The 15,677-nt window shown below is 36.2% G+C and overlaps 1 protein-coding gene across 8 annotated transcripts in view; it reads right to left on the bottom strand.

Annotated features, from left to right (window-relative positions):
• Window positions 1-15,677, bottom strand: part of TCF12 (transcription factor 12) — a 174,093-nt gene that overhangs the window by 125,656 nt on the left and 32,760 nt on the right. For all 8 annotated transcript variants that reach the window (XM_074837132.1, XM_074837135.1, XM_074837134.1 and 5 more), the window contains one exon: window positions 390-463. In XM_074837132.1, the coding sequence (XP_074693233.1) occupies window positions 390-463 (74 nt within the window). The remainder of the gene's footprint in view (window positions 1-389; window positions 464-15,677) is intronic.

Raw genomic sequence — 15,677 nt, 5'->3', positions numbered from 1 at the left:
CTCTCCAACATCATGACACAGCAGATACTATAGCTGGCTAATGTTAATGGAGAGGCAAGCGTTCCCTACACTTTGCCAATAAAACTGCTCCTGAATAAGTAACATGACTTCTACTTTCGTTTTCTGACCATAAGGTAAATAAAACAGATGCTCATCATTCAAGCATACAGTTATGTACAATTTATTTTCATAAATTCTTAACCGATTTTTTTTTAGCCTTAGAAATCTGAATTGCTATTGCAGCATATCAAAGTCATTAAAGTCTCTAAAAGATGCTAATCTGTGTATTTAAAGCAGCTTACCCTTCAAAAACATTGCCAAATTATCTGCTGATTTTCACTGTACATTCCCATAAACTTTCACTATGAATTATTATGTGGAAACCTTACCCTTGAAGATTCATATGAAGGACTTGGCTGACCACTTGTTCCCCAGGATGTGGCACCTGTTCGTTCATCCATGCCTAGCAATTAAAAGAAAAATACAGACCTATAAGAAAAAATAGCAAAAGCATAACGCTCTCTGATGCAACCTGAAAGCCAATTCATCCGCTTCCATTCACTTAAAGCAAATTCATCTGCTTCCATATACTTAAAACAATATTCCTAAAAACAAAACTTAAGATGAACAGTTTCCTTGTTAATGAAGCTGGCTAAGAAAGCAATCTACTCATGTGGACACCTGCAGCTGCTGAAAACAGAAGCATAAAAAAGTCAAGAAGATTTGCCAGTCTGCAGTGTCTGCCCTACCCAATCCGTAAGAAATTAGCATGAGTAACAAAACAAGCACAACGATGTTAGCCTGGCTTTTTGCACAGCCTGATTCATCCTGCATCTTAAGCATTGATTATTGCAGCACATACTGTGAAATGTATACTTGTTATCTATTCTTTGCTCTCATGTCTTGCTTAAGTATTGTAAAATGTGCGAAATTATTTCCCCTGCTTGGTCTTTACGTGACACGCAAGATATTTTAGCATAAGGGGGGAAAAAGGCAAGACAGTCTGATTATATTTCAATGGCTTAAAAAAAACCCTACAGAGTCTCGTGGTGTCCGCCCTACTAAAACAGGAATCTTTTTAAACTCTGTAACGGTTCTTTTAGAATCGGTTCCCTTTATGCAAATCCAGGTTACAGCTCAAAAGAGAAAGGGGAAGGAAAAAATAGGGAGATCTTCAAACTCAGTATCAGAATATATAACCCCTGTATTATCTAGTCAACAATTAGAAATATTGTTGCCAACACTGTCACCACTTACTTTCTATTCAAAGATAATTGGTTAAACATCTTTAAACCACATTCCAAAACAACTAATTGCAAAAGTACCTGAAATCCTATAGCAAATTCCTTCATATAGGATAAGGTTACTGTTCTAGTAATTAGGTTCCTTATCTGTATCACAAGATCATTTTTTTTACCAGGTGGAACACTTCGATCCTAAATTGCAGACTTCCACGCACTTTGGCCTACAAACCACAACTCATTAGTTCCCTGTCACCCAAACTTCTCTCAAATAGTTTTGATACAGGGCATAAATTCTTTGTGGTGTATAAGCTATTTATGAAGATTTATAATGTCATAATTTACAAATAAGAACTTCGTGTCACAATTTATAAATAAGAGCTGAGTGCAAGTTACTCCATATAATCATCCCTAAACCCTAACTTTATATTGCAACTATAAAATTTTCATGCATATATCTCAGACTGGCCACACGACAAAATACAATGCAAAGAAATACTGTAAATAGCTACCTATGGAGTAATAGTTTTCTAATCATTATCTCCTTAAGAAATGTGTGTTATGAAGCCACAGAATACTGCTTTGACAAAGACAAGCAGCAGAAGGTATGTTAAAGCACAGTACAGTCACTCAGATAAAAACTATAGACTGTGTACTGCAGGAAAGATCCTCAAGGCTGGAGAACACTTTGAAACGCAAAACCACCACTATATTGAGCCAGCAGTTTATGGAAGTTTGCTGCATTTTGCAGCTGACAGCATTGTTGTTGTTTCATTGTAACTGATCCAGGCTCTGAGTAAAAAGTCGTGGCTGGCACTGACAAAGGCAAAAGTAATCTTTTGGCACAACCAACTCTTTTCTGCCAGAAACAACAGCACTAGTAATGCAGTCATTATCATAACAACTCTCCCATTGCTTTAGTTTCAAAGAGACATATAGTAGGAGGGGTTGGGGGGAAGAAAAGAAAAATATGTCACTTCAAGACAAAGTCTTTGGGAAAGTCTAAGACGCAGTACGTTATATCAACCCATTTAGGAAATATATCAGTAGATAATGGTTATGCATAGAGTGTTTAGATGCATGACCCCTAATCAGTAAAACATGTTACTCATTTAAAAACTTGAGTCAGTGGGACATAAGGACTTATGTTAAGGTTCTGCTAAATCAGCACATGTATAGCTAAAAATTCTCATATTTTAATTCTACCATTTGAATTATGCAAATAAGTTGTTTAAAGTAACTGCTCTAAAACAAAATTTAACAGTTTAAGATGGAAAGGAAAATTAATCTCTAAATAGTCCCCAGAATTCTTTCTTCTAAAAAAGCCCAGTGCAGTTAGCTAGTCAGAAATATCAACACACTTCCTTTTTTTCTGTCAGGTGTCTTTTTCCTCCTTTCCACGCAGCATTTTTTCTTTTAAGCCCAAAACAGGCTTGCATCTACACCTACCCTTTAATTAGAATTTGCACACGAGGCACATGCATTCACACTTTAGAACCTCCTTGAAGGCTACAAGGAAGAATTTCATACACTGCATACAGAACACTGGCACTCTGACTTACTACTGCTTGACATCTGGATTTGACTTGGAACAACATCCCTGCTGCCCTCAGCCCCTATCAACATAGCACACGCCAAACAAACAGAGAACCAGCTAGCCAACAACACTCCACCAGGAAATCAGATACGTGTCTACTATGGTGCTCAAGGAATCTGTTCTGGTTTGTACACTTGCGTTTTCTCCACTGATGACAAATGAAAACCAACAAACACTGCAAGAAACAAAGACCCAGACAAACTCTAGCAGGCTGGGCACAAACAAACAACACATATTTTTAATACAGCCCAAGGTAGCTCTATGTGAATGAGCCAGGAGCATAAGACACCTTCCAGCTGGGAGGAGAGCCTAAAGTGGGGAACAAAGTGTAAGAAGCGTAAGAACAAACATAGGAGTCATCTATGGTAATAAATCCAGTAAAGTCCCAAAGCAAAAAAGTGTCATCAAAAGGGTTCAAGTGTTTTCCTGGGAAACACAAAACAGAATGGAGAAACTAGGGGGATCACCACCTTCATATAACCCCTTCCACAAGAAAACACGGTGTCCCAATTCCAGTATCCACTAACTCATCATGGATGTTAAAGGGCACAGGAGAGCTGTGACAGTTAGCAGAGCACTGAAAAACATGCTGTACAGGCAAAAACTGCAGTATCTCAATCTGGTTAGGCAATGCAAAAAAGGGGGAAATCCAACAACTGTATCTTATAAAGGTCTAATAACACAGAGATATGCAGTCAGGCAGACAGAAGTATAACGAGGTTCTACCTCCACTTCGTTTTTCTAGTAGGCATTGAGAATGAAGAGTTATTGAAATGACTCATGAGTTGATTTCATAGTTCTTAATCAAAATTGGCTACTGCTATAGCAGATACACCATAGTTTTCCTAGAGTAATTCAGTAAGCTTGATCTTTGTTCGAGCAGATTCAGCTGGCAGTCTGTGGCTGCTCTGGCTCACACGGCACCTCCACTGCACTCACTACCGCTGTCCCAGGGAGGACTGGCAGGATGTGGCCCTTGCCCTCAGCCAGCTGTGCAGACAGAGCACAGCCCAAATCCGGGACCCCGGCCAGGCCACAGGAAAGGCTGAGTGTTCCTCACTCACCTCAGGAAGACTGGGCCAAGCAGTCACGAGGATGCTTTCTGGCTTTATGCACTGAATTCTAAAAATGCTTTGCTTAATGTCACTTTTAAGATGGCACTGTGAGCATTTCAAGCTCTTTTATAAGAAAAGCTTAAGAAACCTGTTGCCTCATTACTCCAACATATGTATTCATTCTGAAGAAACAGGTCCAAAATTCATCTAATAAAAAAATTGGATCTTACAATCAAACTGAAATGAAAGTTGTTGTTCTTGCTGGTATAAGGCAAAGAAGACCATATTTAAAACTTATTTCAAGAGACACAGGTTCGTGTAAACAAGATAATATACTTTATAGGGTTACCATCTGCTATGATGTTGATCAAATAAATGATTTGACCAAAAAAAAAAAAAAAAAAAAAAAATCACATTGTAGATTGTTATACTAGGTACTCAAGGTGTGAGCTTTTATCTTTTATAGCTTCTTTATCCAATTTTGTTTCAAAGTAATGATATTCCTTCAGATAAGATTCAACTGAAATCAATTGCAAAAAAACCTAGAGCAAACACCATACCAGCATTGATTGTATTTTGCATCTTAGACACCCAAACAAATCAATGTACCACTAAGACCCTATACTGCAAAGGTCTATTGTGAAGTATGATAAAAATTATTACCTACAATTACATTTTAGGTCTAGACTTTCTAGTAAGGGGATGCAAAAAGAAATATTATTGATGAAGAAATAGTATCTCAAGTAAAAATTTAAAATTTCAGTAGGTTAAGACTAGTTCTCACTCTCTTCTTGGTGATTCCAAATAGAAAATATTTCTCATTTTATAGTAGACTTAATATTTTTAATAACATAATAAAATCATTTATATTCTACCAAAGTACCTGAAATTTGCCAGTCAAATAAACAAGTAAAGACAAGATATAGTTCCACACATTTCTTACTAGGTGCAGGGTGGGGGGGAACCACTCAAAACCAAAAGCATCTTGACAATAGATATCATGTGGTGGGCTTAAAATATACAAAGCTAAGGGCATTAATCAAATTGAGAAGAGAAATGAAACCCAGGCAACATATCAATACTCTAACCACTTTAAGTGCCATTGGGATAAATTCAGATGTAACATTATGATTAGGTAAAAAGACAAACCATTTTCATTTCAAACTATATAAATAGAGGGCTTTCTCTCCATCCACCCCCCCAATAAAAGCAAGGGGAAGTACTTCAAGCAGAGGGGGGGGGGGGGGGGGGGGGGGGCAATTAAAAGAAACTTCAAATATCAATCTATATTGTTTCTCAGAGAACGTCCCGCTTGCCTTACAGTATATGGATACGAGCTTCCCCCATCCCTCTGGATCAAAAAGGAAAGTTCCTCCCCAGTAATATAATTGATTATTAGAGGCACAGTGGGAGGAGCAGTATCCCTTTTCGTACCTTTTGCTCCAGAGAAGATTAACGCAAGTGCTATGGATAGGTCAGAGAAACACTATACTGAGTCAGAGTGGTCTGGTACAAACTCTGGACAATTCCTTCAGGAAACTTCCTGAGATAATTTTATTTAATTGCATGATGCTGCTCACTCTCCTCCCTGTATTGAACCTCAGACTCACAGATTGAACACTTAATTCATTGTGTGGTCTAAAAGTGAGATTTCTTCTGGTCTTAACTGTTGGTTTCAATATCCTTCCCCACCTGCCCAGTCAGGTAACTATGTAGAGTTGAGGCTGTTAACTACAAGCCTCTAATGGCAAACATTTAAAAGCTCAACAAAGCACTGCAAGGACTGTAGCCACCCTGAGGCGACATCGGTTATCTCAATTATTACCCATAAAACACTAGCTTCCATTTGAATATTTTTCTTTGCAAAGATCAGTTTGCAAGATCTGTTTAAAATATCAACAGTGATTATTAATAGTATTAAATAAATTAATTTGCATTTTTGAAACATTGTTTATCCTGGAGAATCCCAGAGCATGATTATCTGACATAGCAAAGAATAAACATCCACTACGCCAGCTATTGTGGAGATTATTTTAGGAGTAGGCAATAAAATATGCTACACAAAGTTAATTTCTATCCCCAGAATAAGCAATCACAATTAAAACTTCAGTAAAACAAAATTATTCAAGTAGGAAGAATGTAGAGCAAGTACACAACTTGCCTGGGCAATAACCAAAACTTAGACCAAAATTAGTATTGACAGGTGTTAAAAATTAGTTGTAACCTAAAGCATTTCAGAAATTGAACTCTCTCTTTATGGAAAGCATTTTAAAACCTATACTTTCATACTGAAAATTATTTGCAAGCACAGTATTTTCACAGGTCAGCATACAACTTTGGGGTGTACATTTGAAGAACTTTTTCTAATACAGCAAAATAATTACATTGTATAAAGTCAGAATAAAATGGAATAAAATTGTGCTGGTTCAGGAAACCTGATGAAAAGCTTTAATTTGTTTTAGCAATGTCTATTGACATCAAAAGTCAGTACCAGTAATACAGTCCTGCAAAACTATCAAATATGTTTCAGATTTGTTTCCACTCATTACCTAAATACAATTTGCTATTAAAAAAAAAAAAAAGAGGCAGTTACTACTTTTAACTTAATTTCGCAAACAATCCTATTCATTTCTTGTAATAAGGCCCATGTATACCCTAAGAACAACAACATTAGGTTATTAATTCCTGTAATAGCAGTGCTCTTACAGAAATGTCAGAAGTTACCTGCTTCTCTTTCCTCGTATTCTCTGCTTCCTAGACTCTAATTCACGTCACTGAATGCACCAAGTGACCTGGCATGACCTGGACACTTTAAATACAATACAACCTGCTCAAAATAAAATTGGAACTGGCAATTCCCACCTGAAGTGTACTAAACCAGAAAACTCCACATTGCTACATCCATCTTGCCAGAAAAAGTACATAAGGTACTGTTCAAAGAGGAGAGCATATTTACAATTCCATATGTAATATGCTGTATGCAACACATTTGGTTTTTGTCCGTGTTTATTCAGACAGTTCAAGCATAAACTAATGACGAAAACTATAAAAAGTTACCATTTAAACTAGTTTAAAAAAAAATAATTTCCTTACAAATTCAGAGGTGCTCAGAGCACTACACAATACAGCTATTCTTTTCCCCAGAAAAAAAAATTTCCCTTTATTAATACAAGCTTTAATATTATTCTTCCATCCAATTTGAGGTTAAAATTCTAAAATAAAAATTTAAATGTGCATCTTCATGGATTATGTGCTGTATATAAAGAATATTTACATGTGTGCACACACAGTATATTTTGAAACCTTCCTCGTTACAAATGTGAATAAAGCAAACCAGCTTAGAGATCAAGCCTTTAGCAGGGCTATGACCCAGAGCTTTTATTCACATGCAAACACACAGTTAAACTGCTATTAAATTGCACGACACTGCTTATTCTCCTCTATCTTGAACCATGAAGTATCAGATTGAACAGCTCTAACAAGCAAGTCTCAAGCCTATGATATTAGCTATCATAATAATCCGTTCTACTGGCAAATTATCCGGTGGTTACCTCAGTTATGACTCAACAGCTTCATACAACCACATGCTCTAAAATATATATATATTTCTATATACACCAAATCAAGGCCAGTGTCACAAGAGTGCACACATCAGGCCAAAAAAAAATCAAATATAGCCTCACAGTTATCAGCTACTGTTACCAACTGTATTACAACAGTACAGAAAGCTGCCAATTCAGGCACCAGAGCACAATACAATCTGAGTTACACAGTCTTTAACTGAGGCGCTAAGAAAACACCAAAAGTGTGATAGCTTTTCTAACAACATATCTAAAAACATTAAGAAAAAGTGCTTTCAGTCATTTACTGTATCATAAGGTGTCCAGCAAACTTTGACCCTCTTGAAAACAAACTCCGAGATCAACCTGAGGTCAGTAACCTTTCATGGTGTTGATGACTGTCGTGCATCTTTATACATGTACAATTAAAATTATCTAATTGCAACAAATTAAAGGTACTTTGTTGATATTTAGAAGATCATTAATGCATTAATTAACACTCAAGCCTTTTAAAGAAAAAGAGAGCCTCTGAAATACCAAGCAGTTTAAGAGCAGAGGAAAAAAAAAAAAAAAGAGCTGAAAAAATACATTTGTGAGAAACATCATATATTTTGAATTTCCAAGTTCATGTAGGTGAACCAGAGAAAAAATAAAGTATGACACAAAAACCTTGCATCTTAATGAGCCAGGATTTTGAACTTTAAGTAAAATACGGTATAGCCAAGGAAATGACAATGCAATTCCACATTTACACTTCTATGATTGGAAACAAAGTTATTTACAGATATGCAGTCAAGATCACAGAAGTCTCAGTTTGATCTTCAGAAAATCTAGACCAAGCCGTTTCCTAAAAGCTTGTGGAAGAAAACCTACTCTTTGCTAAAGGTATATAGTATCTCTGCATCAGATTTTTGGCTACCCTACACTACAGAAATCTGAAATCTATCTATTAGCAGCATCATGGCATCTCACATTAAAGCAACAAGACACTAACATCTTACCTTTTCATAAAACAAAGCATGTAGAATACAAAGACGCTTGAAAGATTTTCGGGTTTACCTTTAGACAGGTGTATCTTTAAAAAGAAGATATCTTATGATTACTTGTTCTGAAGAGTACATCCAACAGACTCACCCACAGGACTGAACTCCCATTACTGAACAAAACAGAAGTTACACATCAAGGGGTTCTGTGAACATAAGTTCTTCATAAGAGAATTATGGCTCTTTCAATTCAGCTGGGGAAAAGTGTCTACTATACAAACATGTCAGCATTAAACATCATCTTTTATTCTAAAACCAAAGTTTATCTGTTCAGTATTTAAACAGGGAAGAATGCTTAATGGCTAAATACAAGCATTGCACAGCTGTTAATCTAGAACATCTAGAGATGTGGTACTAGCTCTAAGTTACATGTAAAAAAGACAAAAGAAGAAATACAGGAAACTTTGACTTAACTAATTATTACAACCCGTTTCACTTATCTTTCTCCTCTTTCGCCAAAAATCAAGAAGAAACCCTCCATACTTCATTTTCATCCAAGAAAGAAGCTTTTGCAAGGTTAGGGCTTCACCATTTGCCCTTGCAGCTCAATGAAGTGCCCTGATGGTTTGTCCAAGGGAAAGATAGCATCTATTTCCTCAGTAAAAAAAGCTACCTAGAGCAAAAAGTGTTTTATTCTATTATTTTAGGCATGGAGAAAAAAAGGTTTAAAGTAAAAGTGAACTATTAAAAACTTGCAAGAAGCATCTCTACCTGCATTTATACAGCTGAAAATTTGAGCTGATGGAAGTTAGCATTAGCCAAGTAATCAAGGATTACTTTTTCCAGTATGCATTTTGTACTAAACCAGTGCTTCCCCCTCCATAAGCTAGCTGGAATGTAGTAAAACTCTTGCCAGATGTTCTCCTTTTGCGGACGTCCAAAACCAACAGTTCTCAATAATTCCATTACTTCCAAAAGTCATTGCCAGAATCCAGACTGAACAAATGATGCAGATCTGGCATAGCCTGTGCTGCCAGCAGGGCCCTCAGATACCTCAAAAAAAATCCTACCAACCCAAACAAACAAAAAAAACCCAACACCAAACAAACAAACAAAAAGAAACCTCTCTTTCCTCAACACTGAGACACTTCTTCCAACCACTTCTTTGACAGAGATTTTGTATTTTTGAGCCTCAAAGTAAGAAAATATGACATTCTCTGTCAAAGGAGAGAAATCTATCTTTAAATTTCCCAGATATCATTACATCTGTGCAAATATTTGCTGAATCAAGCTCCTTGCTGCCTGGGCGGTTAGCCGCCTGCTGAGTCAGGCAGGCAGGCTTTGTGTTGACAGCTCCCTTAGCATGAGTGGCAGTAAATGATGGTGCGCCCACAATGCTGGAAAGCTGATATGATACAGTTCTGTCTCCTACATCAACAAACAAGGTGGAAGGAGGATTGCTGCTGGATGTTAATGGGCCTTGCATTAATACATGGCAGTACTGCAGCAACTAAGATGTCTGAAGAAGCCTAGTTTACCTTCAATCCCCAAAAACTTTTGTTTCTGTTCATTAGGTATTTCCACTTTTTCCCTTTATTTAAAAGAAAGGCTATTCCTCCCATTGAGCCAAGATGTCTCACCACAGCTCACTGAAGTAGTAAGTTGCCTGGTGCCTGTATTCACTAGTTTCTTCCTTCGTAACAAAAAGGTATTAGCTGACCTACTAATTTCTGTTGCACTTCAGTATCAACCGCATTTTAACATTCTTCTGCAATGTATCTGTGTTGTTACAGCTTCTAAATCTGGAAAGATTGCCTTTCAACAACAAAATTACACCTTTAGAGAATCAGTAGCACAGAAGTAGCAAGTCTAGAGTAATCAAGACTCCCTCTTTAGCGCTGTGGTAATTCAAATGCTGAAGAATAAATACAACAGTTTAACATTGCTAATTTAGCAGAAACATACAACTATTCTGAAAAGAATTTGAAGTAGTATCACACTAACTAAAATAATAACTTATTTTTCCATTCCAAAAAATAACTACTAAATCTGGCAGGATCTGGGTCTGGTGGAAATGAGTCCAGAAATATCTACATTTGCTAGTGAAAACGTCAAGATTTCTCCAATTTTACTCCTTAACCAAAAGAAAGACATTTTTTCCCCCCCTGTTTGAAGACTTCCCAGTTCTTCCTCCTATTTCTTCTGCTAGCTTTTCATTTGATACTCCATAGTCTGGCTGGACTGCATAACATTTCTCCTTGGCTTAAATCCTAAATATCACACTTTTTATAGAAATGTGAGTTTTCAATGCTTTTCTTGTAACAAATGTTACATGAGCTAAAACACTCTTAATAAAATGCACTTAGAAACCATACACATTTTAGAAGCAGAACTTTGACGGTAAAGTTAGTACTGAAATTTATATTCAAGTAACCCCATTTTAAATTGCCTTCATTCTCATTACAGCTGGAACTGACATACCTGTTGCTGTTAAAGTGCACCCAAGCCTTTTTTTTTTTTTTTTTTTTTTTTTTTTTTCTTTTTTTAATCAAGGACAAGTTGCACTTTGAATAAACAAACAAATTTGCTGGTGCTTCTCAAAGTATGCTGTTACAGCAGTTCTGTAGGTTATAGCTAGAAAATGCTGAAAGCCAATAAAATGCAGTAGACCATCTTTCTGTGGTAAAAAGCACCCTTACCTGGTAATTATCCCTCCTACAATAGTAATACAGTATTAAACACTTCCAAACATTAACTTGAACAGTCTATAGTCAAAAAGCAAGTAGCAATCAATAACTAATTATTTTTTTAAAATTCTTCCTCCCAGGATGTTTTAAAAGTCTCTCCTTCTACAAAAGCATCAGTCTCACAACTCCATTCCTATAAAACTTACACCTTAAAATTATGAACAGATTTCTAGGTATATCTAATGAGAACACAGGAGCTAATAATTTTACATTAAAATTAGGACAAAGGCTGTAAGTTTAATATTATGGGTGAGTAAGAATAAGAAGTGGAAGGATACTAAAAACCTTCATTTCCGTAGCACTGCAAAGAGCCTGTCACCACCAGCTGTGCCAGCACAGCAGCCAGCAGACCTGGTTAGCCAAACGTGCCAGCTACAGCAGTACAAAATCTCCTATGCAAAGTAAGCCTTGCAAACAGGCAAGCAGCATTTACCAACTCCTCACAAGGGATTTTGATGCAAGAATCATTGTCAGACAACAGCTTATGAGTCAAGTTTTATGTGTGCAAACACAAGCCTATCCTACTACCAGCTAAGGGCTGGCTGCCACCCAAAGGAGGCCATCCTGCTTCCCTTAACACTTCGCTGTCCCCACTGCCCACAGCCTGGCTTTCACGTCTTCCTCCCTCATACTAGCATCAGAGTTGTGTAGGGTCCTGCAGTAAACCAGCTCAGGAAGAAACCAGTAGAAAATGGAACCATTTAAAAAAAAAACAAACAAACAAACAACAAAAAAAACCCCTTGTTGGTTTCTGGCCAGATTAGCTCACAGAATTCCACTACCGGGCCAGAAGAACACTAGTATTGGCAGAAAGGAAGGGGAGAGCACAAGAATCAGACATGGCCAAAGTCAGGGTTGGCTTCCCTAGCCCTTCACTCTTCAAGCATTCACTAGTTCTGAGACTGGCTATATTTTAAAAACATAGTGATTTCTTCAGGAGAAAAAGAAAAAAAAAAAAAAAAAGAAAAAAGGCATCACTGTGTTGATGCATAATATCCTGCAGTCTACTTTGGGACTACAGGCTTTTTTTGGACCATTGATACTATGCCAGTCTGTGAGAAAAATAACTGAATACATAAATGCATGTTTCAATTATATGAAACACCAATAATTTTCATAAAATCTTAAAAATATCAAATCTGCTCAGTGCTAGGGCAGAAACAGGTTAGCACAAAGTTCAACACTGCCAGAACACACACACTTTATCATTCACTTGCTAGAATTTTAGCTAAAATATTGAGGAAGAGTAAATTACTTCAAAATAAATGGCAACAAAACCCAAGAACTTTCCTTCCCTCTGTTTCTTCTGTAATTAGAAGACAAAAAGTAAGAATCTTTATTTTAAAATTTTTAAGTACACTTTGAATTTTGGCCAAAACAAGTCTTGGGTTCCATGTGCCAAATAAGTTGCTTCTATAAATTACTATAGTCTATTTTCTCTTTTATATTTTAGAATCTTAAGCACTGCCAAAACAAACCAATTTAAACACATCGCCTCTCTGGGTGGTGACTTTAAGTTTAAATCTTGTTGGCCTTGAATCATGCATTCGGTTCTCTCTCTGTTACTGCTTTTAGCTCTGGCAACGGCTTTCAGATTTTGCTTCACTTTGTACTTTACTTTTTCATTCTCCAACACTTCAATAAGATGAAATTTGTCTAAATGCCCAGCTTTGCTCAGCCACTAAAAATAAAATATTACCTTTTACAAGGATTATCAAATAATTTTAATAGAAGACAAACTTTTCACATTCTGTTAAATACATAAAATAACAAACATGAAAAAACAGTGCCTTTTTGAAAGAGACAACCATGACTCAGTATTTGAGAAAGAATGTCTTGTATTCCACTCAAAGAATATTACCCTTCAACCTACTATCACTTAAGTGCTTTGCAGATCACACTTTGTGAAAGGCATCAAACGTCTCTTCACATTCCAATTTATATGTGAAGGATTACTGACACAGGTTCAGAAGAAAAACATTAAACCTTCCCTCCCAGATGTGAGAGAGCATTCTGAAGATTCACACATGTAATAGGGCAGTTCAAACTGAACTTCACATACAGCTCCACAACACATGTTCACGTGGACTGAAAAAGCAAAGTGTATTCCTTTAGAAAAGGCTGGCCCACATACTCTTAAGAAAATTAGGATATACTTGTAAATCAAATTCATAACTAAACACTTCACCAGAATTCAAACAAATGTGATACACTCACATAACTGAAGGGCTATACTAGATGACATTTGTGTCCTTTTGTGCCCATTCCACAGACACACGTCAGATTTCCTTGGCAAGCCAAACCAACACAACTACCTCACTGAATTTTCACAAGTGATATGAAAGCCCAGTGAATTGAATGAATGCACATTAAAGCACTTAGCAGGATGCATGTGAAACATGTAAAAATTCAAGTACAAAGAGCTCCAGTAGCAATTCTCTTCTACTTCACTGCACACATCTTAAGATGTAAAGCTTGTATTTAAAAGATCACACAAAGGAAGTACACATGCACATCACTCAGGTATATATATATGTAATATGGACTTCAAAAAAATTCTGTCTACATCGCTGATTACAATATCAACTTCACAGTACAGAATATGAATTGTTGTAGGGATTTTATTCCTTGACTGGCTTTTCTTTTTTAAAAAAAAAAAAAGACAATAAAGAAATAAATCTGAAGTCACTTCCTTTTACATTTTCAAGTTCACTGCTGAATTTTTAAACATTAGGGGCATAACTTGCCTTGAGTAAGATATATTTTCTTAACCAGTTATCAAGAAACCGTAACACTGTATACACTTCAGCCCCTAAGAACTCTTTAGCCTTTTTCATTTTCCTAAAGGACTCAGAGTGTATCATTATTTTAATGCTGAATCTATTATGGGAGAAAGAAAACTAAAAAAAAAAACACTAAGAAATACTGCAGTAAAAATAAAACATATTAACAGACAAAAAAGAAATATGGAGAAACAATCTACACCTGCCTTTATTGAAAAAGGTTCAATGTGAACAAAGGCTTCACACATGGTGGGACCTCTTAATATCTGTGAAGGCTCTAAGTTATCCAAGGACTAATTAGGTTTTGAAGAAGTCTTAAAAATCTAATACACTCTATTCATACAGAATTTCAATTGAATATAGGTTCTTAACTCCTTCATTATAAAACCAGAGTTTAGTAGTTTACAGAAGATTCTAAAAATACACATGAAGCTAAGCCACTTCATCTTATTTTCCATGAAGAATGAAGGACATTTGAAGCCAAAATTCTACACTTGCTGCACTTGAGTGAATCCAGAGTAATGCCATCTATAATGCTAGTTACAGACAAGTAATACAAGAATCTGATGTGGTGCCTGTATTGATCTAGTGTTGTACTTAACACTTTTTCTATTGAGAGTCAATTACATCTCCTTCACACCCACATCCCTCATTCTAACACAAGGTTTACAAGATTTTGTAAAATCATAATAATAAATTTTCTGCCAAACAGAAAATAAAAAAAAAAATATAGAAGGGAAAAATCTGTATTTCAAACAGTCTATCAGACTCAACATTTGGCCTAAGAAAAATACTGACTACAATTACAACAGTGTCATTATTATGTGCATGCCATCCTTTACACAAGAAAATCCACTCACAGCCATTTTTAAAACAGCTCCAAAATTAGAAGTCTATAACAGCAGCGATCTTAAGGCCGTTAAGCTTCCAGACCAGAGCTAGTTCATAGCAGGGCTGATTAGCTCAATCACAGCACCTTGTTAACAGCAACTAAGAGCTCCAAACTGAATCTAAATCACATCAAGCACCTCAAAGAACAGGCAAAAGTACTTGGTCCTCAAAGCATCAAGGATACTAAAATAAAAAAGGATGGATAACCTGTAGAAGTTCGTGAGTTAACTAAAACCCTATGATATGTAATATTTCCACAGACAGCACATATTTCAACAACAAAAAAGCATTTAGAACAACTCTAGAAATCAACTTCATGAATGCCCTTTAAATTTAGAAGTAATCCATAATTTATGTTCTATATGAACTAGTGATTGCAAATATGGTTATAGCACAAAAAAAGTTGGGGGTGTTGGGGGGGTGGAAGGCAGTATGCTATTGATGATAGGGGAAAATAAGAGTTAACTGCTCTAGCTAGGTTTTTACTAGCTTTTTCTTTGTCCCTTGATGTTGTCAGCCTCACTGGAAAGGAAAAAAAAATCTCTCTGCAGGGTTTATTTTGTTTACTTTTCAAATGCAACAGAAATAGTTCAAGGCCACTAGCAGTCTAAAGAAAAAGAACGAACCACCTGTAGAGGTCAGTATTCTAAAAGAGTATCAGAAGAAGAATTTGTCAAATTCTCTGTTTAGGAAGAACACTATACTGCGTGTGTGTTGAATAATGAAAATCTAATACACCTATACACATGCACAGGAATAATTTTGCTCTAATTAATACAATGTGGAAGCAGATGAAAACAAACAAAATTCCCGAACTGGT

Source organism: Strix aluco, chromosome 12 (assembly GCF_031877795.1).
Source record: "Strix aluco isolate bStrAlu1 chromosome 12, bStrAlu1.hap1, whole genome shotgun sequence".
Taxonomy (NCBI): domain Eukaryota; kingdom Metazoa; phylum Chordata; class Aves; order Strigiformes; family Strigidae; genus Strix; species Strix aluco.
Note: the sequence above shows the minus strand (reverse complement) of the source record. Positions and strands in the feature narration are given on the sequence as shown.